The sequence below is a fragment of the Zychaea mexicana genome (genome assembly GCF_025766255.1).
Source record: "Zychaea mexicana strain RSA 1403 chromosome Unknown BDB00scaffold_111, whole genome shotgun sequence".
Lineage (NCBI taxonomy): Eukaryota > Fungi > Mucoromycota > Mucoromycetes > Mucorales > Lichtheimiaceae > Zychaea > Zychaea mexicana.
Window position 1 is genome coordinate 66,050 of NW_026516774.1, and position 27,960 is coordinate 94,009.

The following is a 27,960-nucleotide window of genomic DNA, read 5'->3' on the forward strand; positions in this document are numbered from 1 at the left end:
GCTGTACGTTCAGCAAAGTGTTCACGATGACTAGGTAGCCAGCAAAGAAGAATTCTCTAAAGGACCAACGATGAAGAAGGGTGTTGCGTCCGCAGAAGCCATCTCAGGGTCCATGCAATAAATTCTCTCACTACTTTAGCAATTAGACATACTGATGATATGCGAGTTATGCAGATTATCTATGCAAATGATATCCATGCGCTTATTATAAGCCGGTCGTGCTAACAATGGCGATGATGAAAAAAGTCGGTGTTGACATCACAACAGAAACAAGGATCAGCTGCTGATGGCGAACGATCTTATACTGAGAATGTCGATGGATCACAACAAGACCAAAGTGATGGTTCAGGATAAAGATGATTTTGAAAAGTGACTTGATAGTACTGTAAATGTCGAACTCGATATATTTAACTTCCAATCACTCATTGTAATAGGCACAGGTACAGTAGCGTGATGACTGACCCTTTGACAGGAATGAATCACCACGTTATCATATAATCGTTGAACCAAATAAGGTAAACGTGTAGTAAACACTGTCTGGGACCTGGCTTTCTTGGATGCACAACAAGTTTGTCAGAGACGCAGCCAACATGGCAAAACATGATTTGACGTATTCGCTTAATTTCGCTTAACAACATCACATATGAGGATAGTATCCTCTACGAGCAAGTTTCTCCCCCACAATTTGGGGTTGGTATGCCAATGGTTCCGCTTTGTAGCAAAAGGAGCAAGCAATCTTACGCTAACCGCGACGGGATTCTTCAGTATTGCAAAAGATAACCGTGTGTACAACATTCCCAGTCTAGCTGGTGGGCCAGCAATGAACTAGTCATCTTTAGCTAGTGAAACTCTCAATGTAAATAGTATTAAGCAACTTACTATATTTTAAGCGTAGGTGTGCAGAGTATGTTAGATCGCATGGCAACAGCTACTCTGTGTCTGGCAACAATGGCACAAGTCGGTTATTTGCTGATGATGGAATAGAATCTCGAGACAAAACGGACGAAATAGGGATCGAATCCTCCGGCGGTTTATATTCTGTCAAGGATGAAGATATCAGGTGTGTACACTTGGCAAATGCTTGGAAGCTTATCCGTAGGACGGCAAACTCGTTAGGTATGTACAACAGCGCTTATTACATTCCAAGATTTAGCTGCTTTCAATACTTGCCAAGAAGAATAGGCAGTGTATGGTAATCAGTGCGTGGAAAGTACACTCTTACGTTGATCAAAACGACTTTGCGCAACGAGCACTCCAGGGATAGGATGATGACACCTAACGCACGCCTCGTCCGTGCAGTCCTTTTTATAACACATTTCCGTTAAACACACTTTTCCAAGTACCATCAGTAAAGTACAAACAGTGCTGTTAATGCAAAGATTCGATGATTCGCTCAGAGTTATTCTACTACACTTGGAGTCGTCCCGCACTATAAATAACTCTCTTCTAACAATCCAAGTAGACTCTTTTTACTCTGCGCAGCTCATCATCATGCTTGGGAACTCATGATCTTTTGTTCCTACTCTAACCTTTATTTTCATAACGGAATTTGAAACACGCCTTTTCTCTTTCTCTCTCTCTCAGGGTCTGCTCCCCCTGTCCATCACCAGGCCCGCAGCAGAAATTTAAAAAAAAAGCAAGAACAAAGTAAGAAAGAGATTCTTGTCTGAAAAAACGAGCGAGAAAGAGGTGAATCTCTCTCTCTCTCTCTCTCTTTTACTCTTGCCGCTTTGCAAATTCTACAGAAAAAAAAATAAAAGATATGAATTTTTTTTTGGGGGGGGGAAATAAATCAACTAAAAAAAAAGCCTCTGGCTTTTAGAGCAAAGCAGGGCAGCGCGCGCGCGCGCGTGTGTGTGTGTGTGTGTCGTTTAGAATTTTTGTGACGACGAACCCTACCTCGCTTCAAAAAATTTTGTGTGCTGCACAGAAAACTTTCCTCTTTCGTTGTAACAATGTGTAAGTAATTAAAAAAAAAATGGCCGTGATTTTCTTCCTTGTCCTTGGGACATTATGGTTAGAGTCCAAACAATTCGGCTAACACTCTAGTTCTGTTTATTAGCTGGAAAAAAGAAAGCACAAAAGATGTCGTTGTCCGACTTTTTGGCGGACGACAGTAAGTTGCTCGTATAGCGTTTTGTACATGTATTTGTTAGAAAGAGGCTGTGCTATGTGTATTGAGGAAAAAAGGGGCTGACCAGGTTCTCTGTAAATTATAGACGGTGGCGCATCCTGGGCTGACGAAATGGCCAGCTTGCCTTCTGCTCGTAAGTTTTTTGTCACGAAAAAAAGAATTTAACTCTTTCGTCGATCTTTAATGCTCATTTTCACACATATTAATAATATTTGCTTCCTTTTTTTTTTTCGCAATAGCTGCAGGTTAGCGAGAAAGGAAAAAAAAAGAATAAAGAGTGTACGTGTAGTGAGCAGTGTTTTAACTTTATATATTTTTTTGATGTTACAACCTTGCGTATATTAGCAGTCAAGGAGGAAGCGGATGGTGGTTTCGGCTCTCCCCGTGGCGATCGTTTCGGTAAAGAATAATGACGAGCCATGTCGTTGTTGCTGGGGTGGGGATACAAACAAGTAGTGGAAAAGCTAACGATCCATTTGATATTTAGCCCGCGACCGTGGTTTTGACCTTCCCCGAGGCCCTGCTGGAGGCGACGGTGGTTTCGAGCGACGCGACCGATTCTCGGCTCCTCGCCCTGACCGTTTTGCTCCTCGTGCCCCGGTTGAATTGCCCACCGAGCCTCCATTCACAGCCCACATTGCCAACTTGTCGTTTGAAGCCAACGAGGATGACTTGGCTGACTTTTTCGGTCAGATGAAGGTGTGTATCTGTTGTTATCTTGTGATAGAGAAAAGCCGTTTTATGCAAAACGCATCGGTTATTCTAATGGCATGAATTCTTGAAAGATTGCAAGCATCCGTATCCTGCGTGACCGTGAAGAGCGATCCAAGGGCTTTGGTTACGTTGAGTTTGAGGACTTGGATTCGCTCAAGGGAGCTTTGGAATTGACAGGCGAGGTAATGTATCTGCAGTCCGGATTCTCGCACACTTTTCAAGGAGATCTTTGTGTGATGAGTGATGGTGTTAAGGGTGGGTGGGGGGGGAGTGGAGTTGTTGTTGCTGTTGAATGAAACAACGATGAAAATAAGGGTTTCCCGCACTAAAAAGATATACACCACAGTCCCTGCAAGGCCGTACAATCCGCGTCAATGTTGCTGAACCCCGTAAGTGCTCTGTTTCTGTATAATAAAAAAAAAGGAGGTGTTGTGTATGTGCGCGTAATTGCTGCGGCGGGCTACCCAGAAAGAGAAGACGATGATGATCTTTAATGCGAGATGTATAATATTTCTCTAGCCAAGGACCGCCCTGAACGTGCCCCTCGTCAGCCCGATCGTACGGATGTGAACACCTGGCGCCGTGAGACTCCAGTCGAGTTGCCCGAACGACGCGGTGGATTCCGTGGTGGTCGTGGCGGTGGCAGCAGCGGCGGCGGTTTCCAAGACCGTCGCGGTGGAGACAACTCATGGAGCGGTGGAGCGTTTGCCAGACGAGACGACCGCTTTGGCAGCCGGGATGCACCTGCAGAACGCCCACGCTTGAACTTGAAGCCTCGCAGCACAGACGCCCCTGCCTCTTCGTCTGCTGCCAGCAGCAACAACAAGCCTAGTCCGTTTGGAGCAGCCAAGCCTGTGGACACGGACTCTGCACTGAAGAAGATCGAGGACAAGCTGACCAAGACGACGTTGGAAGAAGACAAAAAGTCAGAGAGCGGACAGGAGCCGTAGATGAAAATGTTTACTTTATTAATAAAAAAACGAAGAAAAGAAAGAAAAGAAGATCCTTCGCTACTAGCACTCTATCCACACGCCATCCTCGCTACTACTTATCACTACTACTATTGCTACTACTACCACTTGCTCTTCCTCCATCCTCCTATCCCTTCCCCCCCCTCCTCTCTTCTACTCTCCGAAAACCCTTGAAAAGAACTTGCATATGCTGTATTCCTTCTTTCTCTCTTGGACACACGTCTTCTTCCTAGCTATACGATTGCTCTTTTTGTATTGCCAAGTAACATGCTGTGTTATGACATGCGCCCCTCAGATGCCGTTTGTGTTTTGACTTTTTTCTTTTTTATATCAATTATAAGAAAGGAGACAGTTGGGGAATGGATGCGGAATATTATAATTTACAAAGGAAGCATACCGTTGGCAGATATGGAGTACACTAGTGAAACATGAGAGATGCAGAATATACGATACGAAGGAGACAGGGAGGGAGGGGGGGGTGTTGGGCGGTGGTGTGATGATGCTAGAAGAGAGAAGGTTGATGAGGGATGTTGTTGCGTATACAAGTATACAAGTATACAAGTAAGAGAGAGAGAGAGGAGGCTTCTTTTAGCCATTCATGGTGTGATAGATGAGGTAGCTTGGCAGGCCATAGACACCGTAGCCCATGGCCTTGGCCATCTTGGCAAAGCCTTCGGTTTCGACCTGGTGCTGGAAGACGAACGCAGGAAAGTTGGCTCCTTCTCGATGTACGTGTGCTTTCACAAGCGTGAATGTAGCGCCCTAGAATAAAGATAACATGCACGCAGGACACCCCCCCCCCTTGTGAGTGATACTATATTCTACCACATCCGTCTGTACATGATGTACGCCATGCACGGCACATCCAGTGCGAACATTAAAAAAAAAAGATGCAATGCATACCACGCCATCCAACGGCACCTTCTCCAGCTTGCTGTGATGCGTCGGCATATCCACCATCAGATACCGGTTGGTCAGGAATTCGTAGTAGCCTAAAAGGAAACCCAGATATTTTTGCTGCTCAGCATGTGACGCTCTTTTGCTCTTGCTTGGAAGCTAAGCCAATAATCCTCCTCCTCGTTATCATTCCCCTCCCCCTTCCCCCACACCTCGTCACTACTAGTAACACCCTCCCCCCAACGAGATGATACACACCTTCAAGCAAGACGTACTCCTATATAATAAAAGATGGTTTGCATAAAAGGAAGAAAAGGTCAGCAAAAGGGTTTTTTTTTTTTAAGGAGGTCGGAAAGAAAAAAGTTCACTTACAGGATCCAAGTCCTTTTGCATTTCCAAGGAACGGTCAGTCTCCTGCCAGTTATTTTTGTCATAGCCCCAGAACGAGTTGTCCTCGGTCTCGCGCAGACAGTTGGGCACCACCACATCGACGTCGACGCTCTGCAAGTCCTCCAGAACCGTCGTCGGGTATTCGACCAGGTCCACGTCCAGCCACAGCACCCAGGCATGCTCGTCGCGCAGTGCAGCTGTCAGCAAGTAGTTGCGGGCTCTCGCCATATAGGAGCGACGCAGGGGCTGGAGCTCAAACGTGTGGCGCTTGTCCTCCGGAAGCTCAAAGCTAAAGTCCTTTTGGTAGATGGTGATGTCGTGGTACCGGTCCTTCCAGCGGTTCAGGAACACATGCGCCTGCTCTTGCAGCAGCTCGACCGTGTTATCGGTGGTGTCGGAGACGAGAAAGGCGACTGAGATCAGGTGCTTTGGGTATGACATGCTGTCCAGGAGCTCAAAGTAGCGCGGCAGGTAGCTGGCGGCGTTCTTGAGTGGGGTCAGGATCAGGACGTGCTCCTGGTTGTCTTTGGCATTCGCTGTTGCTTCGAGGTCGTTGAGGTTTCTAAAGATTGGGCCTCCGCCGTCCTGACGGTATTGGTGGTATTGTTGTTGTTGCTGCTGCTGTTGCTGTTGTTGCTGTGGAGAAGATGCTCGGCTAAACGCAACTGCCTCGTTGAATGTGCGGATGGTGCGACCGCCGCAAGGACCGGTGGCCGGCCGTGCAAAGGTGAAGAGTGACAAAAAGAGCATAAAGACGACGGCAGCGAGGGCAATGCCCTGTCGCTTGTTGCAGCGGATACGCAGCAGTGAGGAGGATGAGGATGATGTTTTTTCAGAGACGCCGCTCGTCATGGCAGATGTGTAATGTCGTTTAGGAAAGAAGACGAGGATTCTTTAAAAAAGAGAGGAGAGACGGTCGGGTTCAAGTAGGGTGAAGAGTGAGTGAGTGAGTGAGTGAGTGAGTGAGTGAGTGAAGAAAGAAGGAAAGAAGTGAAAGAAAAAGAGAGAAAGTGAGGGATCGACGGAGAAGAAGAAGAAGAAGAAGAAAGATAAATAAAAACGGGACCAACTTGAAAAAGAACGTTTCCACCTGCATCAGCACGCCTTTTTCTCTCTTTTATAATGTGCGAGGTTTCACAACCTTTTTTTTTTTTTTTGCTTCCACTGTAGATCACTTTTTCCATCACCGACGTTGGGTCGATCCCATATCTTGCCAAGCGTTCAAGTGTTTGTCATCTTCTGGTCTGGCCCTTATTTAGGCAACTCCTTACTAAGTAAGTAAGTATATGCTGTGCTGTTTGTATTTATATAGTAGTAGTAGTAGTAGTACAGTGTGCACTGTGGCAAAGCCTTCTTTTCTCTGCCATATTGCTGCTAATACTGCTGCTGGGACAGAAATAGCTCACCTTTGTATTTTTAGCTACCATAGCTAACCAAGCAAGCAAGCAAACAAACAAACAAACACCACACACTTATAGCAATAGTGTCACCCTCTTGCTTGTCCGGGAACTTGCACCGAAAAGAAGGGACGATCGTCATTGTTTTTTTTTTTTTTCATGTCGTCATTTACTTTTGGTGTTTTTGTGTAAACAAGGCGGATCGTCGTTATTTATTTAATAACAATGGCAATATATGCATTCTTGAAGCTACATACTGGTATTGCAGACAAACTCGGGACCCCTCTATCTCTGTCCATCCATCATCCGTATTCACTTATTCACTTAAGCATCAAAAGGCCATCCGTCTATTTTAAAGCGGAGCATCCTATGTCCTAATCGTACCAGTAGGACTTTTCCGATAGGATGATGTGCTTTCGGTTCAAGGTTACTTGGGGTCGATACAGTTCTCGAACACATATACACACGACTTCTTGGCAAGTGCTAAACATTTCTTTTTTGCTAGTATTGTAGTAGCAAACTTTAGCACGATAGCGAAAAGCCATGAAAACTTAATTACGTCCGTTTCATTTCATTTAGACCGTAAAATTAAAAGCATGCTAGACAGCGATATGAATTAGACAAGCGTCCGCTATTGGATGTTGCTTCATAGTATGATACCTCCCCCACCCACGCCGTGTTCACCCTACCTTTGTGTCATTGTCTCTTTTCTGCGACCAGCAGCAGAAGACAGTGTCACCTTTATCAAAGACAGGGGAGGTTGGCATAGAAACTTTCATCCGGGTCATCATCTAGCTTTGCAAAAAAAAAAAAACACAACGCTTATCAATGCGCATATGGAAATTTTTCTTTTTTTGGGCATATGTGCAACTAGTGTGTTATACTTTTTCTTTTTCTGTTTAGGCTTCTTGGCGCCGCCACATGCTACATACAGCGCATGTATAACAACCGTGTGCATAGACACTACTCCTGAGAACGGTTCGTTAACTAAAAAGAATTCGGCATGCTTATTACTACTTACTTGCTGCTGCTACTACTGTCTTGGTGCACCTTTTCTTCGTAATGTACCACTTTAATGTATTATCATAAATTTTGCGTTGTATCAAAATTGCACTTACACATCAGCACCACCGCGCAGAAAAGGACCGACAGATACGCAGCAGTTTCTATAATTAACACATCTCGTAAAGTGATCGACATTCTTATGTTTCAGACTGACTGATTGATAAGCACCTACTTGACAGCTCGCAGCTTTGGCGGACGAATTTAAGCTGCATGTTTATGATGCGTACGAGTTTTTTCAACGTTGCTGTTGCTTTAATCAAAGAACATGGGTACTCAATTCCACTACTATCATATTGCTGCTGCTGCTGCTGCTGCTGCTGCTACATTATAAACAAACATGGTGCTCAAAGAAAGTGCAGTTCTATTTTTACAGAATGGAGTCATTTCTATTGTACATACATTCTGCATGCCTTTTATGAGTCCGTTCTATTCTCCTGCTAATATAAAATATATATGCGCATATGCTTTTGGTTCCATCCTAAATACAATAATCGTTACATCTGTCTTTTAAATTAAGCCCCAGCATTTTGCTGCTTCAGTTTCCTTGGTATACCGTCCAAAGCCTTCACCCATCAAAGGCACATGGCCAGTACTCATTCGAGTGCTTCGTGAGATCGATCCAGCCCCCTGAAATTGCTAACCGTCTCCACCAGCTTTTTCTCGACTCAACCCCTTGGAACCGCCTTGCTGGCTTATTTCGAGCCTGGTTCCATACCCGTATTTATCTATACGGTGCGAACGCTTACCCATGTTCAACTGAGTTACTATTTTACTTGTCATGATCGAACAACGATCATTGGTGTATATGAGTGGCAGGACATCATGATATTCTGAAAACTGGCGTGCTCGATATCAAAGCAATATCATTTCAGTATAGCGCAGCGGGGTGACGCGAGTGGGGGTTTCCCTTCAAATTAATAAACGTGTCGTTTGCCACCACGATCCCCCGAGAGGGCAACAAAGTCAATAACATTGATCTTCAACAGCTCGTACTAGCTCTATTACGCTTTGAACTCTTGATATATATTGTGACTCCCCGGGTTCTTGTTGCACTCTCAATAAGAGCAGCCTTCATATCAACTGATATTTTCGTGTACCCCCACCCTTGTCAATACTTAAAGGTATACATACCAGTATCTTCATCCAAAGAACACATCAACAAAACTATACTAAATGGAGGGAGGCGACCCTACTTTCCAAGTGCCACGCACGACGTGGATTAGAGAATATTTAAAGTGGCTGTATGATCTAAAGAGGCCGGGAAGCATGCCACTGGTTTAGAAACGTCAAGATATATGTAGCACAAGAAAAGAAAGTAAACACACTTTGGATGGCCAGAACTTTATGCTTCTGCGTCTGTCAAAACATGGTTGCTTGCTTTTTATAGCGTTGAGCTTCTTTACGGTAATGCGAGTTTTAACACCGCGCAAAAAAGGGTTTTCTGCTCCTTTTATGCTGGTCGCGTTATATATTCAATACTTATTGAGTAGTCTCATACGTATACATGAGCTTTCTGTTGACTTGAGCATATCTTTGATGCGGCTTGTTTGGTAAGGAGTACCTTAATACTGTCGGTAATCAATACACCGATGACGTATTATATAGTAATCCGCACATAAGTTATTTGACAGATATGTTTTCTCGCTCCTCAGACCGTCTTTACCTTTGGCAATGTTTAATGACTCAAGTAGCTTGTTACGGTCTCCGTGGTACGCTTGAATGATATGTGAAAAATACAACAACAGTTTGTAATACATCCCACGCCGACTAGTGCATTAGCTCAGCGGAATTTGTGTGAGATAAAATGATGAACGCCGAACAAAACCCGCCGTTAAACAAAAACAAAGGCCGAAAAGTTAAAGACGCTCTTTTCCTCATTTCTTTCTTACTTTATTGGCAATCATCATGAAAGGATACCTTATAACTGAGTTGCTCAAGGGCCCCGAACAATTGGTTCTGCGAACGGATTTGCCCCCAGAAGAGCCGAAACAAGGAGAAGTTCAAATCCAGGTTATCGCAGCTGGATTAAATTTCTTTGATATTCTTCAGGTACGCGCAACACATTATTCGAGAATAAGAAGGAATGATATCATCAACCCTATGCAGGTTCATACATGCATAGAATAGGTCGACAAAAACCTGTGCATACATACTGTATACGTGTAATTCAGCTCATAGTAGAGTAATAATTACAACGTCGTCGTTATATCACAAAATTCTACTACTAGATCCAAGGAAAGTACCAGTGGAAACCACCCTTGCCGTTCATTCCCGGCTCAGAGTTCGCTGGAGTCGTGTTGCGCTCGACCGTACCCGAGTATAAGCCTGGCGATCGTGTATTTGGTTCGAATCATTCGCTTGCACAAATCATCACCGCGTCGCCCCGCCAAATCCAACCTATTCCCAAAGGCATGACGTATGAACAAGCGGCGGCGTTCTATATCACGTTCCCGACCAGTTATGCAGGACTTGTCGTGCGTGGCCAATTGCAGGCTGGCGAATACTGCCTTGTCCATGCAGCGGGTGGTGGTGTTGGCCTTGCTGCTGTCCAGATTGCCAAGGCGCTTGGCGCTACGGTCATTGCTACAGCTGGATCTGCCGAAAAGCTGGCCGTCGCCAAGGCGAACGGTGCAGATTTCATTGTAAACTATCGAGACAAAAACTGGACTGAGCAAGTAAAACAGATCACTCGTGGTCATGGTGCGGACGTAGTTTATGATCCGGTCGGCCTAGTAGAAGACAGGTAATAGGGAGGGGGGGTGGGGGATGGACATGATATCCAAAATAGTCATGAAAGCGAATGGATCCACTCATGCATCCGGTGTCGGCTTTCTCCGTATTATTTGCACATTACAGTACCCGGTGCATCGCTTGGAACGGACGAATCGTTGTTATTGGTTTTGCCAAGGGCACGTTCGAGAAGCTGCCGACCAATCGAATCCTGCTGAAGAATATCTCGATAGTGTACGTCAACAACCCCTCTCCCCCTCCTCCCTAATACTAATTAATTCGCCCGCAGCAGTTTCACTCATATTTTAGTTTCTTGTATCATATAGCGGTCTCCATTTCGGAGCATACACGCAATTTGAGCCGGAGACAATTCAATCGACCTGGGATGGTCTGTACAAACTGCACGCAGAAGGCAAACTCGATCCGGTCGTGTACCCCAAATCTTACAGTTTGGAAACGGTCCCTCAGGCGATGAATGCCTTGGCCAGCAGAGAGACGTATGGGAAAGTGATTGTCAAAGTTAGCGAAGAATCTAATAGCACCAGTAAACTGTAAAACCATTGTCCACCTTTTGCCATACTGATGTCGCAAGAAAAAGAAAACAAAGTGTCTTAAAAAAAACAGTGTCGTATGTTTTTAGAAAAGAGTGTCGCACAATTCAGGAAGATAGTGTCGCACTTTTAAAAAAACATTGTCGTGCTTCTCAACAAAAAGATGTCGCATATAATATTTGTTTATTACATAGGACGACCTGTAAGGCAGTCATCAAAACGTTTAACGGAATAGCGTGCAAATCCTTTTAAAAGATGACTGGGCAACTTGGTTGCTAGCATCTGGCAACTATGTGAGGAATAGTATCTCGGGGGGTGGGGTCGGCATTTCATCAATGGTGGTTGGCTAGTGCTGTCCAACAACTATTGTCGATCACTAATGTACAAATCGAGTATATGTATGTGGATGGGAGAGTAATCGACCAGACTCCAATTCTTTTGTACACCTTACCAATATGAGCAGTTCATGAGATACCAGTTTCCGAAAGATGCTACACAAAAACACGCATAGGAGTATTGTCTTGTCGTCCAGTTCTTTTGTTCCAGATCGCACCACCTCAGGTCGATATCTTCAAAGACACGCAATACAGACAAGGCATACGCTACTAATGATAGTCTAGATGAACGAACATCAGTTCGATACAAACAGGCATACCACGTTCACTTAGGGCGTCTATGGGCTAATCCACACCACTACTACCAGCATTCCAGCACCTTGCGAGGTCCAGTAGATTCCTTCACCAAAGGATGATGAGACTAACAAGAAGAGAAGCACAGTTTGCGTGTGTCTTTCCCGCGGCGGGAGTTTAGAATAAAACACCGACGTGCATCATTGAATCTCACTAAAAAAACTGTCAGGGAATATTCAACTGAGATCGAGGCCATTTTTATCAAGAACACAATAATTCATATCCTGATCCTGATGAAATGATCTTGAGGTTACATTCTACTCATGATACGATAATAGTATATCAGATTCCATCAGAGTCTGGATTTCACCTTGGACCAAAATTGTTGAGTAGGGTTGAAACAAGTACTCCATAAGTTAGCGGGGGGATAACTTACAAAGCAGAGGAGGGAGCAAGTTATTCCATAACTCAATATATATCCTTATTACCATTCCATATTGATCATAAAATAAGGTTTTACCCATTAAAAGATTTTTCATTCTAATAATATAACATTAGGTCTTTTTTTAATCATTATTCTTAAAAAGTTAATAATCAAAAAATAATAAATTATTATAGAAAGATTAATAAGTATTATATATAAAAGATGTAATTTTTAAAAGATATAACAATTTCCATACAATTTTTAATATATGATATTATTAAATATATATCAATTTAAAAATTTATTTATAATTAAAGATTGTTCCTCTATTAGAATAATTCAATTTTTATTTTTTTTTAAAAAATTTATTACTAATTTTTAAAATCTAAAATCAAATTTTCATTTTTGATTAGTAAATAAAATATTTAATTAGATTTTGGATATTTTAAAGATTCCAAATATTTTAGATTCTTGTTTAAATATTAAATAATTTTCTAACAGTTCTTCATTGCTTCCAATACAATTAACTAATTCTAGTATTTCTTGTTCTGTGGGTTTGAGGTGGTCTTAATACAGGCAGGAGTTTGATGATTTGGTTCATAATTCTTTCGCTGTTACTGTTGCCTTTTGTCAACTTCCATAGACACTACTGGTCTTGTCATCTTCATTAAAGGTTCCCAAGAGCTTAAATGAAAAAGTATTAGTGTACTTCATAACTAGGTAACACTTGTAACTTCAGATCTTCAGAACAGCCTTACCTTCTTTGTGACGTATTTGTTCAAGTCATTATTTTGAATTTTGTTATCAGTTGTATAGCCAGCTTTTGTGGAGTCACTAATACCCAAACCTTCTCCATTATTTTCTTCATTATTTCCACTTTTAATAAAGTTATTATTGGCTAGTGAGTTGCTGTGATCCAGTGACTGAGTGACTTGTGATGCTGCAGACTCTGCTACAGCCGCAGCTACATCTAATGATTCATAGCTGCTTCACTACACCTATCGACCTATCCACCACCATTCTCTACAAAGCATTAATGGTTATAATGATAGATGTGAGACAGCTGCCACGTGTGAGGTAATGCTACACTTACGCGTCAGTTCATTCTTGTAAGGATATCATTTCAGATCAGCAGATTAAGAATCTTAGGTTTCCTTAGACTAATCAATAAGAGGTGAGATCAGTAAGACTCACAGGATTAAAAGCCTTTTATCTTACCCTTTCGCATTTCCATTCACTTCCATGTACATTTGGCTGTACTTTTCAAACCAGAGGCCATTAAGAGAAGCACTTGTATTTATCGATCCCTGGAATGACCAATCGTCCAACAAGTTGGCCACATTGTTTTCAACAAAATTTGTAAAAGAAGCTTTTGCAGTTTGTTCGATATAACCTCTTAGCTCTTTACAAAGTATAACAAGACAAAAGTTTTAGTAAGTTTTAGCTGGTTAACGAAAGTTTTTACATTTGTAGCTTTAATAAATCATGTTGTAAAGAAAAGAGTGTGAGAAGGGACCAAGTTGAAATGCACGTCTGAACTTTATGTCAAAGAGGTTTTCATATCCCAGCATTCAGTCTCCAATATGCATGCACCACCTGGAATCGTTAAATCGCCAAACCATTTCCCTCCCCCCACCCACGTTTTATTTGGGTAAAGGTGAAAAAAAACAGTGTCGTGCTTTTCAAAAAAATAAAGTTGTCGTATGATCTTATTGATGATTTTTTTTCTCTTCTAATAGCTAATTAATAACAATGAATATTTCGTTCTTTTTTGAAGATGGCTTAGGAAACGTTGTTGATGAATATAGGAATGACCAAGTGGACATCACTGAATGAAGATCCTTTCAAGCTGGAAGAATTAAGTTTTACAGCACTTACGTAGCTCTAAGAGCTAACTTAGTAGACAGTGAGGTGTTGCAAGAGTGTCAAGAAGAGATGCTGGAGAGTGTTGATAAGCAACCATCTGGCTCAAAACACAAAAAAAGACTCATTAAAAGGCAATCGCATCAATAACGAGACCAAAGCCCATGCTGTTCACTTAGTTGATATTCATCCTAGGAGCAGCGCAAGAGCTGTGGCCTTAGAGTTCAAGTTGGAGCCTAGAACTGTACAGAGATGGTACAAGACTTGGAAAGAGGACCCGAACTCACTGTTCAAGACCTAAGGTCGCCCAAGAATTAATGAACCTGAAGGAGAACTAGCAGAGGCGACCAAAAGTCTAGTGTCTGATTTCTATTACAAATATCCCACTGCCACCATAGATCAGCTTTATTAAGCATTTCAAAAAGAACGCTCTACCGTTATATGGTCGACTTGTGGATTTTCACCACTAAAAAGGTTCAGTTGGAGTCTGTAGAAAGAAACACCCCAGAGAGAATCCAAACAAGAAAAGAATGGGTGGAAATGCTGAAAGAGTTGGGTGTTGACTATATGAGCAACAGTAATGTTTTCATCGCCGAGTCAGTCAGGGTTCAATGCAACCCTGAGAAGGACTCAAGGCTGGGCACCAAAAGGGGGGAGGCTGCTAAAGTCAATTCAAATTTCTATCCTGGGCGCCACCTCTGTTAAAGGCCTCATCAAGATCAGCTTGAGACAGCCAATACCATCTTCCAAAGAAAAGAAAGCTAGCTGGTGACAAAAAGCAGCGAACAAAGGGCACAGTGACCAATCATTATGTCAATTTCATCAAAGATATTGTTGTTGAGATGAAGTTTCCTAAATGAAAGGACATTATCTGATTATGGATAATGCGCCCATACATATGTACAGGCAGAATAATTGGTGAGATGATCGAGAAGCGGTGCGACACTCTTTTCTTAAAACATACGACACTGGTTTTTTTTAAAAGTGCGACACTTTTTATTTTGTTTCTTGCGACATCATTTTGGCAAAAGGGGGTGTAAAACTAAAACCGCTCCACTATTTTTATTGCATGACGCCCATGTGGGCTCATCTGGGGAGCTCCGCTCAGCCCAATCAGTTTGAAAGCGTTTTTGAGTGGAGAACCAAAAGCACACAGTGCAATTTGTACGGCCCTAAAAGGCCCGAGGCTCCAAGTGTGGATCGCGATACATCGGAGTTTATGCTGTGGAACAAATTTGTGTGTGGTTCTCGCTGTCTCGTACTCTTTTGTTGCACGTCCCAAACTTTTTTGTCTTTGAAATAAGAGAGAGAGCCTGATCTGGAACTCGAACCTTTTTTTTTATAAACTTCTCTTTAGCCTCTTCAGTCATCATAAAACGCTAAATTTTCTGGGGAATGAGCGCACGACCACCTTCGTACCCCATGGAACACCAGGAACAGGTCGTTTTTACCGACGCATCGCCACCACAACCACCACTGCAATCGCTGCAATCGCAGCAAAAGACCGCCAATGCAAACACGTTTGTCCATAAGCTGTACAAGTAAGACACTGGAATTATGGCCTACTTTTGCTTGGGATGTAGGATTTTACAAGGACTAATTGTCGAAAATAGTATGGTGATAGATAACCAGTATCAGCATCTTATTGCTTGGACCTATACGGGATCATCGTTCATCGTTTGCAACATTATGGAATTCTCACGAGATGTGCTTCCGAAGCATTTTAAGCATAATAACTTTTCGAGCTTTGTTCGACAACTTAACATGTATGTACAACCGTCCATTTACCGGGCATACATAAACAACAAAACGGGGCGCTGAAATAGGTACTAACATGTGAAATTATGTTTTCTGGGGGGTTATATTTGTGTTTGATTCTTGATCAGGTACGGATTTCACAAGGTGAACAAATCGCCTCGAGGGCATCGCACCCTTGCAGAGAACCAGATCTGGGAGTTCTCACATCCACGCTTCCTGCGCAACCGATCTGACCTTTTGGACGACATCAAACGCAAAGCGATTGAAGCCGACACCAGCCGTGGACGGGACAACCGTGATCTGCACAGCCATATGACAATGATGCAGGTCACGCATTCGGATATGATGCAGCGGATCAACCATCTTTTTGAGAACATCAATGAAGTGGTCAAAGAGCTGGCAGAGACCAAGCGGAAGCAGGCATCGCAAGAAGAGCTCATGAAAAACATGCTCCAATTCATCAGCCATCAAAACGGCGGACACATTCCTCCCGAATTACATTATCACGATCTCGACAAGACTTCTCCATCCATTCATCCCACTACGCCACATACAACAACAGCAGCAACAGCAACAACACCGACTCCATCTATCTTCATTACTTCACCTGACCATGCTCTTGATACCTCTACGACAACTTCTGCAGCAGCAGCTGCAGCCGCTGCTGCTCAGATGTTCATGCATTCTCCATCTCGCAGTCCGCTCACCGTCCAAACACAAAACTTGTCGCCCTACCACCATCATCAACAACATCATCATCAACGACATTCATCCACAGGCTCAATAACATCCCCCGTATCTCCTTTGGCATTGAGTCCGTTCGGCATGTCAACCTCGTCCAGCCCGAGCCCACTGGTATCTGACGACGATTCACTGTACTCGCCACATTCACCAAACACTCCCAGAAGTCAGGCCTCAACATCCATGCTGGCAGTAGATCCGCCCACACCACGACCGTCAGGAAGCATGAATGGCAGTAGTAGTAGTAGTAGTAGTAGTAGTAGTGCTGATGGAGGTGGCAATGGCAGTAATCCGTACACATTCGTCATAAACCCCATGGATTCGCTCTCTCACCGGTAATGCGCTGGCTCGCTTTAACCCGCAGGAAGTGAAAAGGAGAGGAGGCCAAGGGGAGACTACTGCTATATGCGATGAAGTCTGGTGTGTATTGTGTATGGGAAGTTTAGTTGATAATGCTCAGCCTGGGGCAACTGTATACATAATTATATATATATACTATATTTTTTTTTTCTCTTTTCCGTTATTTATGCACATACGATATTTTATACATAAAGGGCATTTCGGGCACACAAAAGCATTGCATCTGATAAGTTAGTATTGATCCAAGGAGAAAAAGGGTGGGGCCTGCAGATGTTTCAGATCCAGGAGTGTCAAAACCATAAATTTTTACATATTGTTCCGGGCATGGGCTATTCTGTGGGGATGCATATGGCAGCCAGCCGTGGAAATAAAAGAAGAACGGTTTGTATCCGAGAAGAGCTATTTTTCCCCCATTTCCTATACTCGAATGGTATAAATCAGCACAACGCGAAAAAAGTCTATCTACAAAATGCCTCAAAAGGTTATTAAACCTTAAAAATAGATTTTGTTGAGGAGATATGATATTCCATCTCTCCAGAGTGACTGGGGTTCTTGGTTCGTCTGTCTTTTCCCACAATGTTTGCTCGTCGCGTTTTCCCTTCTCTATTAAGCCGTAACATGTCCACTTTGACCCGCGTTCGTAAGTTATTATTCAAAATGAAAACACCTGAATTGAAAGAATTAAAGTCTCACTCGAAACAAATCTAACAACGTACTCGAATAGAAACTAGCTCTGCTCCTGCCGCCATTGGTCCCTATGGTAAGCTTTTGTACGTGAAGAAAACGCGTCCAATAGGTCATGGCCTAAGTCAAAATAATTCTTTCCGATTAAATAGCCCAGGCCATTAAGGTCAATGGTTTTGTCTACACCTCGGGCCAGATTCCCATCATTCCTGAAACTGGTAAGTGGGGAAAAAGAGAGAAACTAGGTAGTGGTTCAGGACTGCTGCTGTATGGTAAAGAGTGGAGGTATTACGACACGTTTTACTCCGGAACAGAGAGAAGAGAGAACACGGTTTATCTGACAACAAGATCTAAAATAGGAAACTTGATTGAGGGTGGCGTTGTTGAGCAGACCAACCAAGTCTTGACTAACCTTTCTGAGGTTCTCAAGGCCGCTAACTCGGATCTCACCAAGGTCATCAAGACTACCGTTTTCTTGAAGGACATGAACGACTTTGTCGCCATGAACGAAGTCTATGGTTCGGTAAGTAGCGCTACTCACGATAATAATGGTTGACATCTTCGCGTATTGGGTCCCTAGTCAAAGCTGTAGAAAAAAAATTTGTGCTAACCCATTATGATGATTATCTAGTTCTTCAGCACCCACCAGCCCGCTCGCAGCGCTGTCCAGGTCGCTCGTTTGCCCAAGGATGTCGCTGTTGAAATTGAATGCGTCGCTTTGACTGATTAAATTTTATGTAACATATAGCAGGAAAATTACTTTTGCATTGTATAATCGAATAAATGAACTTGCTAAACTGCAAAAGGCCAATGTTCCGACATGCTTTCCTCTCTTCTTTCCCTTTTACCCATGCGCGCGCCTCTCTCATTATTTCTCCGTAGTAGAGCACCTGCAGCGGCTGCTGTTTCATTTGCTGATTAAATGTTTAATTTGACAGTTTCCAATGAAATTGCTGCATGTTGTTAATAATTTTAGCAAGACCGCTGCATGATCTGGTTTTTTAAGCTCACTGTTAAAATTCAACTCAATAGTGCGTCTAACAGTGACCGCTGCAGGTTCCTCGCCGTATGTACAAACACAAATTAATAAGTATCAATGTTCCGATTATGCGTATATATAGAGTATCGTCTTGTCAATTCCCCGTAAAGTATGATCTCTTGCAACAGTACCACTGTCCTAATTAAGCAAGGCACCGATGCACAAGAATTCATTCATTAATCATGTAATGTTGCTTGGTAATAGATGCCGCGGGAACTATAGACAGAAGACACAATATAAAAGGAGAGACGTATGGACAAAACATCTTCCATACAAACAAACCAAACGGTCCAATATGCTCAAGAATTATTCCTGGAAATCGCTGCTTTTCGCAATTACAGCATCCTCAAGCATGCTCCTGAACAAGGGCTTGGTCAGTGGTGCCGCTTGGCCGCTTACTGGTGATGTTGGATGTCATGATCCCACAATTATCCAAGAAGGCTCTCGATGGTACACCTTCTGCACTGGTAAATATGCGCATCAACAATAGTACTATCAATCATGCATGCTAACATGCATTTCTTCCACAGGTCAAGGTATTACCGTTCTGACAAGCGAAGATGGCCTAGCATGGTCGACAGTGCCACAGATTTTCCTCAACGAGCTTCCTTGGTGGGCAAATTACGTACCAGGCCACCCCGAACTCGACGTGTGGGCTCCTGATGTTTCTACATTCAATGGCAGAACGTATCTCTACTATTCGATCAGTACTTTTGGCTCTCGAACCTCAGTGATAGGCTTAGCCTCAGCAAGCAGCATTGATGCTGGCTCGTGGACGGACGAGGGCGCCGTCATCAGCACCACACAAGCCGGCAATGACTATAATGCTATCGATCCCTTCTTTGTGGTCGATCAAGACGGAAATCCATGGCTTGCGTTTGGCTCCTTTGGCTCTGGAATCAAGATCACGGCTATTGATCCAAGTACCATGAAGCCTACAGGCGATATCCACTCGATCGCGGCAAGGTCCGGCGGCATTGAAGCTCCGTCCATCATTTACCAAGGTGGTTACTATCATCTTATTGTCTCTATCGACAGTTGTTGCCAAGGGACATCATCCACGTACAAGATTGCCTACGCCCGATCGGAATCTATACTAGGCCCCTATCTCAATGAAGATGGTGTTGACGCTATGAACGGTGGTGTCACTGTTTTGGATGCTGGCAATGATAGATGGATCGGTCCTGGTGGACAGGATGTTTATGAATCGGTCATTGCTCGCCACGCGTATGATGCCGAAAATAACGGCGCCCCAATACTGCTTATTAGCGATTTGAACTGGAGCAATGGCTGGCCCACTTATTAAATATATATTTATAGCAACAAAGCTCGTTTTATTATTTATATTTATTCAAATACAACATCAATAAATTATACAGCTTTGTAAATAAGTAATGATTATTTGACTTGGATCACACCGGATGTCCATTCTTCCCAGTCCTCCTTGGGGTTACCGAGCCACTTGAGAGCGTTCAATCCAATGCGATACTTGCCAGCAGGAGCACGCAAAGTGATTGGAAGCTGGACATTGAAAAGTGTTGGTGTGTAAGTTCCGAACCATTGAACCATGATACCGGCGTTGGATGAGGTGGAACGACCAAGAAGAGTGAGGTCGGTGAATGCATAGCCGATCTTCTTGCCCTTTTCATTGTAGAGAGGTGCCTGAATTTCGCGAGTAGGGTTGTTCATGTAGATAATAAAGATGGGAGCGGTTCCTGAGGTGCGATCGTAGACGTAGGTGTCATTAGGACCGAACACGTAAGTGCCATCAGTGGAATTGGTGAGATATGGTGTGTCGTAGCCATAGATAGGGAGTTCGTGTTGGTTGCCGACAATGCCCATGTAAGGAATGGTAATGTCCTTTTGCTTTTGCTGGGATTTGAGTTGGACATAGCCGCCGTACATGATGTGATCTGCTGGGTTGGACTTGGGTGGGATCACGGTGACGTCAAGTTTGGCACTCTTGCCGGGCGAAATCTTGATAGACTTCTTGGAAAAACGCAATTTGGCAGAGTCAATGCCGTATGTAGCGGGCTCAGTGAACTGATACTCTTCTCGATCTCCGTAAGGAACAACCGAGACACTGACATTATTCAAAACTTGGTAAGAGACAATCGAATCTCCGTTGTTGGTAATGGTCAAAGTGTATGTCTTGTGCAAGTTGGCGGTGTCGTTGAAGCTGATGCCTCCGGGTGATACGTGAACTTGTTGCTGAATGGCGTCGTAAACTAAGTATATGGCAACATAGTACTTATTAGAGAACCAGCTCGCAGGAAAGATTGAGAGCATATAAATTGTGTCTATATTGCTTACCTTGAACAAGGCCGGCTCCCTGCTTGAAAGGAGAATCGATGTTATCCTCACCGTTCTTGTTGGGAGCCTTGAAAGCATAGTTCTGGAATTGTTCGAGGATAAAAGCAGGCGTAGTTTTCTTTCCCTTCAATGAATTGAGGAAGAGAGCAACGGAGCCAGATACATACGGGGTCGCCATGGAAGTGCCACTCATGATACCCCAGGTACCGAGCTGGCGGGGAAGAGTCGAGTATATGTTGCCGCCAACGCCAGCAATGCTGGGAGCAAAGTCTAATTCATAAGAAGCGCCAACACTCGAAAAAGAAGACACAGTGTTACCAGTGTTCACAGGTCGGACTTGTTGTTCGTCAGCAAAGGTCACGGATGTATCGCCCTTTTCGATATCAGCGAGGATGGTATTGCCCACGTCATAAGCAATGCCTACGACAGGAATGGTGGCGTTCGGGGTACTAGGAGTAAAGACATCCTGACCTTCAGTGTTGAAAACCACAACACCGACAGCACCGGCCTTTGCCAAGTTGTTTGCCTTATCGTCAAAGGCGCAACTGCCTCTCTGTACAATTGCCAAATTGCCGCTAACGTTGCTAGGAATGTTGGATGCATCACAGGCGTCAGAGTTACTGCCGACATTTTTATCACCTGCAACAATTCGACCGTTGGGAATATCACTGGGAGTAGGGCTGCCTTTGGCGTAACCTTAACAGTACGAAAGTCACATGATTAATATATAAAGAGGAGGGTGTCAAAGAAAGAAAGGAAAGAATTTGATAAAAAAGATAGGGGGAGAACTGCACCATATGTCTCGGTTGAGCCGTCGACTTGGAAGGTATCCATAAGATTATAGTTATTATCAAAGGACGCGACAGAGTAAGCACCATGGCCGACACTAGGAACGCTAACAGTGAAAGCGCCAGTAGCACCTTCATTACCAGCTGCGATGATCACTGTTTATCGGGAAAATGAGTGATCGCTAGTTAATATACATACATATTGCATTGGGAAAATATCGTGCTATATGCAGTACCTGGAACACCCTTCGCAGTAATGCGTTCAGCTACGACAGCGCTAGCTCCTTCGGGCCAGCCGTAAGTGTCACCCAAACTCATGCTAATGATATCAACACCAGTATCATAGGCATCCAACATGGCATCAATGATTACATCATCGGAGGCAGAGCCAGTGCAGCCGAATACACGCCACATACCGAGGGTTGCATCGGGAGCGACACCAGTAAAGTTCTGAGCGGGGATGTCAAATCTTGATTATTATTATATTGTCCCCCCCCCTTTTTTTTATTATGCAAGTATTGACAACAACAACAAACTACTTACATCGCTCTTGCCCGCAACAATACCAGAGACGTGGGTTCCGTGACCTATATACATATACATCGAAGAAGAAAAGCATATGTCATTAGCTCAGATCATTATCATGTAAATCGAAACAAGCTGAAAAAGAACCATTTTGTTGGGAAACGCACCTGATGCGCCAGTGCTAGCAACGCAGGCATCCATGGGGTCATCATCAGGGACCGGTGTCGAATTGGAACTGTTCGCATCGTAGTCATCACCGACCAAATCTTTGCCATAGCGCACTTTGTAGCCTTCACCAAAACCGCCTCCCAATGCAGGGTGCATGTAGTCGACACCTGCACATTAACGACGACCACGCATCGTGTAACCTGCAGTTATTTACCTTGTGTAATACAAGAGCACATGAAAATTTTCTGCCGATACATACCAGAATCAATGATGCCAACTGTAATGCCTTTACCGGTGTTATTGAGCTCATTGTGGACGCGGTCGACTTGGGTTTGCGAGTGAGGGAGGAGCTTATCGATGTCAATACCGTTGGCTGCTGTAGTTGCTGCGGTATCGGGACGCTGGACAACGCGCACAGGATAGACATTAGTAACGAGTCCAGACTTGGCCATGCTGTTGAAAATATCGTCGAACAAGCTGTCCTCGTCAGTGGATAACAAAGAAAGGGTCGGTTGCTCGTCGCTCTTGCTCCTGGATTTGGCGCTACGCGATGATGATGATGGCTTTTGCTCGATTTGAACGATGGCGCCCTTGAGCAAATCGTGATCGAAAAGTCGTGGCATGGTCAAAGTTGTGTCGGAGAACTTGTCCTTCAATATGTTCAAGACCTTCTTGCTATCTGTGCTTGCATCGGTACCACCAAATTCAAAGACATAACGGCCAGATACGAACGGCTTTACAGCGCTGGTATCGAATTCAGGAGAGGACGATGCTGCACTCGAGAGTGCAACCGATGCTGCCAAAAGTAATATGGAGTTCAGCAACCGCATCGAATAAAAGGAATGGGTGGTGTCGTTTTGAAAATGAACGATTGAGAAAGAAAAAGAGGGGAAAGGGGGTTCTTGCTTAACGAAGAAATTAGGCAGCTCTCATTTGCGATGTTTGCGGTGAAGGGGTTTATATATACTTTGTGTGTCTAGGATGAGTTAAAAAGTAGAGAAACGCCCTGGTTCTCCCTTATAATGCACCGTGCTTCTTACTCTCACTCTCTCTTACACATCATATAAGGACCCATACTGGTTATTTTGTTTTTGCGTAACCTTTATGATGGTGGAAGGAGCGTGAAGGATAGCGTAAAATGGGATAGCATGGCCTCTTTTCCAGGTACGCAGACATGCAACAAGAAAGTCGTACATGGATTTGACCTTCCGACTTGACCCTTTTGGAGAAATAATCCATCTAAAGAAAATGTTGCTTCTGTCAACGGTATTGCAAAGCCTTTACTACTTTACAGATTCGTCCGTTCTTTCTTCATTTAGATTGACACTGCTGCTTTATATTGGCTTGTGTCACCGAAGGATGATATTCTTTTCTCTCAATAGAAGCATAAAGTGTCCTCCTCTTTTCCCGTCCGACCGATATAATGTACATATACCGTGTATACGTATTCGTTAATTCGGCATTATGCACCTTTCCTTTCCCTTAACATTGCCTAATTTTACAAAAGATGCTTAAAAAAGAAAATGTATGACAGTCCATAGATGATTGTAGCATAGTTGCTATCTGTTAGACAAGAATCACAAGATAGAAAAGCTATTATGTTTCGTATGCTAAAGGGTATACACAGAGTAGGGAGTATAATAACCAACGTAATGTGGTATGTACTTTGTCAGCGGATAACCGGAATCACTGATCATTCCATACTTTCGGCGACAAGTTTTGTTATTCATGCAGCTTGTTGGGGATCTCCCCCGGCAGCATAATGTATTAATTAGTGAAGTTAATCCGTACTCTTCCTCCCGTTATTGGTGACTTCATTAGCGGGTTTCATTAAGTGTGAATGTTTGCCTTTAACAGCACAATCTTCCAAAACGGAGCGAGCTCGTGCTTTTTCGTCAACTGTAAATGACCATGGATACACAAAAATTGCATAATCGATTGCTAACGGTATATAAACTCATTCATTATGTATGGATTCTTAGACGAACAAGTCCAGAGCAAGAAACGATTGCTTCTTATATGGCCATCCTTAATCCGCTAATCCTCTTTCTAAAAACCATGGCAGCAATTGATTTAATATATGTCTAGGATGATAAAAATCTATTACCTTCCTATTGATATTTACTAGATAACCATCAGATTCCAGCATGCGTGAGCAGCTTATCCGCTTCAGACATCTTCCCTTTCCATTGGTGACACAATATGGTGAAACATGTTCTGAGCACAGACGACAAATGGTACACTATGAGTATCTCCACCAGCCTAATGTGCTAGCACTAAGCAGGCACAAATTTATGTACCGAAGAGGTTTATCATTTTGATGAGAATATAGCTTACAGCTGTTGCAGAGCTCAAAGAGTCAAAGTTTGCAAGAGTAATAACTGTAATCGCGTATACGCATGGTATTATGTAAAATGGTGAATTTTAAACCGAGTATGTAATTCTAGATCATAATCGGAATAAAAGATTTTCAAAAACAGTATGAGAAACAAGTAATGGGTGGCCGATGTATTCACTCCAGTCTGTTTATTATACATGTATTCAGAGTACAACAGCTAATTCGGTATTAATGATACAATAAGCTTAATATAATAAAGTGAAAGTAAGACGTCGATAAGACAGTAGATCATTATTTAACCTCAATGACACCAGTGGTCCACTCTTCCCAATCACTGTCGTTATTATTGTCGCCCAGCCATTTAAGAGCATTCATTCCAATTCGGTATTTGCCGGGAAGAACACGCAATGAGAAGGGCAGCTTGACATTGAAGATGGTGGGATAATAAGTGCCATCCCAGGTCACAAAGTTTGCAGCATAATCAGGGCTGTAACGGGCAGCGAATGTTAAATCGGTAAATGCATATCCAATCTTTCTGCCATTTTCATTGAAAAGAGGTGCTGAAAGCTCGCGGGTAGGGTTGGCAAACGACAAAACGATGGTGGGTCGGCTTATTCCATCCTTGCGATCATAGACAAGTGTGTCATTTGGACCAAAGACTGGCAAATTGTTCACAGTGGTGCCGTTGGTCAAAAAGGGTGTACCGTAGCCGTAAACGGGCAGTTCGCGTTGGTTGCCGACAATACCAATGTAAGGAATGGTAATATCCTTTTGATTTTGTTGGCTCTTGAGTTGGATGAAACCGCCATACATGATATGGTCTGCTGGGTTGGTCCCTGGTGGCATTACGGTGACGGTGATTTCGGCGCTCTTGCCAGGCGAGAGCTTGATGTTCTTCTTGGAGAAACGCAATTTGGCAGTGTCCTTGCCGTAGTTTGCAGGTGCGGCGAATTCGTATGATTTGGTATCTTTGTATGGGATTACGGACACACTGACATTGTTCAAGAGTTGATAAGATACAATCGAATCACCATCGTTGTTGATGGTGAAGGTGTGTGTCTTTTGCATGTTGGCAGTGTCGTTGAAGCTGATGGCCCCAGGAGTGACGTGGACCTGTTGCTTGATTGCATCATAAACTGTGATTACGATACAATAATTAGCAAGTCGGCAGACCATCGAGCTCTAAATTAAAGTAGAGGACTTATTCGTTATTGATGTTTACCTTGAACAAGACCTGCGCCTTGTTTAAACGGCGAGTCGATATCAGCTTCACCATTCTTCAATGCGGCACTGAAAGCGTAGTTTTGGAAATGCTCAAGGATATAGGCAGGGGTGGTCTTTTCTTCGTTGTTTTTCAAAGATTTCAAGTACAGGGCAACAGAGCCAGATACATATGGAGTTGCCATGGAAGTACCACTCATCATACCCCAACTACCAAGTTGGTGAGGAAGCGTCGAGTAGACGTTGCCACCAATACCAGCAATGTTGGGGGCTACATCGATTTCATACGAAGCGCCAATGCTAGAGAACGAGGAAACACTGTTGCCAGTAGATGCTGGGCGGACGGATGGTTCCTTTGCAAAAGCCAAGCTAGTCTTGCCCTTCTTGATGGAAACAAGAAGCTCGGCACCAATTTTTTGGGTAACGCCAATAACGGGGATCACAACACCGGGAGTCGATGGGGCAAAACTGCTTTCATCATCAGTATTGTCGTAGACCACCACACCTGTAGCACCTGCCCGGTGCAAATTATTAGCCTTGACAGTAAAAGTACAAGTACCGCGTTGGACCAATGCCAACTTTCCCTTGATATCATTCGGAATATTGGCCGGTTCACATGCGTCAGAGCTGCTACCGACTTTGCTGTCGCCTGCAACAACTTCGCCATTGGCAATTTGACCAACGCTAGGACTGCTATCCGCATATTCTACCAAGGTAGTATATCAAACTAGTTTAGTAAAACATGTATAGTATCACTAGGTTCAATAATCACAATGAGAAAAGGTATCCATTTACCGTAGACTTTCGATGAGCCGCTGATTTCAAAAGTTTTGACGAGATTATAATTGTTATCGAACGATGCAACAGAGAAGGCACCATGACCAACACTGGGAACGCTGATAGTGAATGCGCCATATTGTCCATCGTTTCCTGCAGCAACGATAACTAATGTAATCGATAGAGCACACATAGCATTATTAAACAACTTTTCGGTTGCAGGGTCGTCGTGTACATAACAATACTAGAAAATCAATAGTACCTGGAACGCCCTTGTCAGTGATACGCTCAGCGACGACTGCCATGGGGCTCCCAGGCCAGCCATTCATACTGCCCAAGCTCATACTGATGATATCCACACCAGTGTCATAGGCATCGAGCATAGCATCCATTATGACATCATCGGCAGAAGCACCAACACAGCTGAAAACACGCCACATGCCAAGGGTTGCGTCAGGGGCAACGCCCGTAAAGTTCTATAGCCCGGCGGAGATGTTACTAATTTTTCATATTCGTGCATAACAGATAGGACAACACAAGAATGTTTAAGCACAATGGCAACACTTACGTCGCTTTTACCGGCAACAATACCTGAAACGTGCGTACCATGTCCTGCGTGTAGTCAAGCAAAACCCAAAATATATTATCAGAACTTCTAATTTCCTTTTGAACAATGGACCACTGGAAACAGAAGCAAAACGGAAAGATGGAAAATATGTCTTTTTTTCTTACCAACGCTGCCAGTGTTCGCATCGCAGCTATCCATTGGATCATCGTCTGGTTCAGGTACAGATGAAGTCAAACCATAGTTGTCGCCGACCATATCTTTACCATAACGGACCTTGTATCCCTCACCAAAGCCACCACCCAAGGCAGGATGCATGTAATCAATACCTGAAGGTTTCGTGTAACAAGGCGGTTATTAATTTGTGTAATGCGCACCAGGAAAAAAAGAATAGGGCACATAAAAGCTGTTTTGTTTGCTTGTTTGTCTACTTAGCATGAAACATACCAGAGTCAAGGATACCGACAATGATTCCTTCGCCGGTATTCTTGAGTTCCTTATGCACACGGTCTACTTGGGTCTGGGCGTGTGGGATCAGCTTGCCAATGTCAATGCCGTTGGATGCGACAGTAACCTCGGGGTTGGGACGTTTAATATCGCGCACGGGGTAAACCTTGGTTACAAGCCCGGATTCTGCCACCGCCTTGAAGATCTCGTTGAACAAGCTGTCTTGGTCGGTGGACATGGAGCTCACGACATTATTTACATCATCAGTATGGCCATTGCCGTCGTTTTTCTTTGAGTTGTTCTTGGAGCCAATGGAAATGGTGACACCTTTCAATAAAGCGTGATTGAACAGTCGACCCATTTGCAGATCAGTGTCGGAGAACTTGTCTTTTAGGATGTCTATCAATTTTTTGCTGTCGGCGTCGGCGTCGGCACCTCCAAATTCGAATACATATCGGTTGGAAGCAAAAG

The 27,960-nt window shown here is 43.6% G+C and overlaps 11 protein-coding genes across 11 annotated transcripts; 7 read left to right on the forward strand and 4 right to left on the reverse strand.

Annotated features, from left to right (window-relative positions):
* Positions 1–1,955: 1,955 nt before the first annotated feature.
* Positions 1,956–3,798, forward strand: BDB00DRAFT_791961 (uncharacterized protein; the record flags this gene model as incomplete). Its single annotated transcript, XM_053121076.1, has 8 exons — positions 1,956–1,959; positions 2,063–2,116; positions 2,220–2,267; positions 2,480–2,533; positions 2,622–2,833; positions 2,920–3,030; positions 3,195–3,237; positions 3,368–3,798. The coding sequence occupies 8 exons, from the start codon at positions 1,956–1,958 to the stop codon at positions 3,796–3,798; spliced, it is 957 nt and encodes a 318-aa protein (XP_052974582.1).
* Positions 3,799–4,407: 609 nt separating this feature from the next.
* BDB00DRAFT_942367 (Anp1-domain-containing protein) lies at positions 4,408–6,066 on the reverse strand (the record flags this gene model as incomplete). The annotated part of the gene is made up of 4 exons (XM_053129398.1): positions 5,089–6,066; positions 4,975–4,993; positions 4,723–4,811; positions 4,408–4,581 (listed from the first exon to the last, which is right to left on the reverse strand). The coding sequence occupies exons 1-4, from the start codon at positions 5,956–5,958 to the stop codon at positions 4,408–4,410; spliced, it is 1,152 nt and encodes a 383-aa protein (XP_052974583.1). The 5' UTR covers positions 5,959–6,066.
* A 702-nt stretch (positions 6,067–6,768) lies between these two features.
* BDB00DRAFT_848725 (uncharacterized protein) lies at positions 6,769–7,287 on the reverse strand. The gene is made up of 2 exons (XM_053125330.1): positions 7,083–7,287; positions 6,769–6,979 (listed from the first exon to the last, which is right to left on the reverse strand). The coding sequence occupies exons 1-2, from the start codon at positions 7,099–7,101 to the stop codon at positions 6,828–6,830; spliced, it is 171 nt and encodes a 56-aa protein (XP_052974584.1). The 5' UTR covers positions 7,102–7,287; the 3' UTR covers positions 6,769–6,827.
* Positions 7,288–8,902: 1,615 nt separating this feature from the next.
* BDB00DRAFT_848727 (uncharacterized protein) lies at positions 8,903–9,530 on the forward strand. Its single transcript, XM_053125331.1, has 3 exons — positions 8,903–9,136; positions 9,232–9,335; positions 9,486–9,530. Exon 1 carries the CDS (start codon positions 8,913–8,915, stop codon positions 9,120–9,122), a length of 210 nt encoding a protein of 69 aa, XP_052974585.1. The 5' UTR covers positions 8,903–8,912; the 3' UTR covers positions 9,123–9,136; positions 9,232–9,335; positions 9,486–9,530.
* Positions 9,474–10,853, forward strand: BDB00DRAFT_772782 (uncharacterized protein; the record flags this gene model as incomplete). The annotated part of the gene is made up of 4 exons (XM_053120062.1): positions 9,474–9,617; positions 9,797–10,311; positions 10,425–10,532; positions 10,625–10,853. 4 exons carry the CDS (start codon positions 9,474–9,476, stop codon positions 10,851–10,853), a joined length of 996 nt encoding a protein of 331 aa, XP_052974586.1.
* A 3,492-nt stretch (positions 10,854–14,345) lies between these two features.
* BDB00DRAFT_772737 (uncharacterized protein) lies at positions 14,346–14,537 on the forward strand (the record flags this gene model as incomplete). Its single annotated transcript, XM_053120056.1, has 1 exon — positions 14,346–14,537. The coding sequence occupies one exon, from the start codon at positions 14,346–14,348 to the stop codon at positions 14,535–14,537; it is 192 nt and encodes a 63-aa protein (XP_052974587.1).
* Positions 14,538–15,187: 650 nt separating this feature from the next.
* On the forward strand, positions 15,188–16,057 carry BDB00DRAFT_772744 (HSF-type DNA-binding-domain-containing protein; the record flags this gene model as incomplete). Its single annotated transcript, XM_053120057.1, has 3 exons — positions 15,188–15,306; positions 15,379–15,531; positions 15,652–16,057. Coding segments are annotated over 3 exons (678 nt in total), but the record flags the coding sequence as incomplete, so codon positions are not given.
* A 1,107-nt stretch (positions 16,058–17,164) lies between these two features.
* Positions 17,165–18,140, forward strand: BDB00DRAFT_848738 (endoribonuclease L-PSP). Its single transcript, XM_053125332.1, has 5 exons — positions 17,165–17,264; positions 17,349–17,384; positions 17,461–17,526; positions 17,668–17,831; positions 17,940–18,140. Exons 1-5 carry the CDS (start codon positions 17,201–17,203, stop codon positions 18,036–18,038), a joined length of 429 nt encoding a protein of 142 aa, XP_052974589.1. The 5' UTR covers positions 17,165–17,200; the 3' UTR covers positions 18,039–18,140.
* A 502-nt stretch (positions 18,141–18,642) lies between these two features.
* Positions 18,643–19,653, forward strand: BDB00DRAFT_877552 (protein AbnA; the record flags this gene model as incomplete). The annotated part of the gene is made up of 2 exons (XM_053127629.1): positions 18,643–18,814; positions 18,878–19,653. The coding sequence occupies 2 exons, from the start codon at positions 18,643–18,645 to the stop codon at positions 19,651–19,653; spliced, it is 948 nt and encodes a 315-aa protein (XP_052974590.1).
* A 92-nt stretch (positions 19,654–19,745) lies between these two features.
* BDB00DRAFT_772762 (peptidase S8/S53 domain-containing protein) lies at positions 19,746–22,764 on the reverse strand (the record flags this gene model as incomplete). Its single annotated transcript, XM_053120059.1, has 7 exons — positions 19,746–20,575; positions 20,661–21,356; positions 21,455–21,604; positions 21,685–21,898; positions 21,992–22,035; positions 22,141–22,308; positions 22,401–22,764. The coding sequence occupies 7 exons, from the start codon at positions 22,762–22,764 to the stop codon at positions 19,746–19,748; spliced, it is 2,466 nt and encodes an 821-aa protein (XP_052974591.1).
* Positions 22,765–24,770: 2,006 nt separating this feature from the next.
* Positions 24,771–27,850, reverse strand: BDB00DRAFT_772735 (peptidase S8/S53 domain-containing protein; the record flags this gene model as incomplete). Its single annotated transcript, XM_053120055.1, has 7 exons — positions 24,771–25,615; positions 25,702–26,406; positions 26,496–26,645; positions 26,740–26,953; positions 27,040–27,089; positions 27,210–27,371; positions 27,490–27,850. The coding sequence occupies 7 exons, from the start codon at positions 27,848–27,850 to the stop codon at positions 24,771–24,773; spliced, it is 2,487 nt and encodes an 828-aa protein (XP_052974592.1).
* Positions 27,851–27,960: the final 110 nt, after the last annotated feature.

Coding starts and splice junctions, on each gene's coding strand:
- BDB00DRAFT_848727 (XM_053125331.1), top strand. CDS start 8,913: ATGCTTCTGCGTCTGTCAAAACATGGTTGCTTGCTTTTTATAGCGTTG.
- BDB00DRAFT_848738 (XM_053125332.1), top strand. CDS start 17,201: ATGTTTGCTCGTCGCGTTTTCCCTTCTCTATTAAGCCGTAACATGTCC. Junction 17,265..17,348: donor GTCCACTTTGACCCGCGTTC/GTAAGTTATTAT, acceptor GTACTCGAATAG/AAACTAGCTCTGCTCCTGCC. Junction 17,527..17,667: donor TCCCATCATTCCTGAAACTG/GTAAGTGGGGAA, acceptor GATCTAAAATAG/GAAACTTGATTGAGGGTGGC.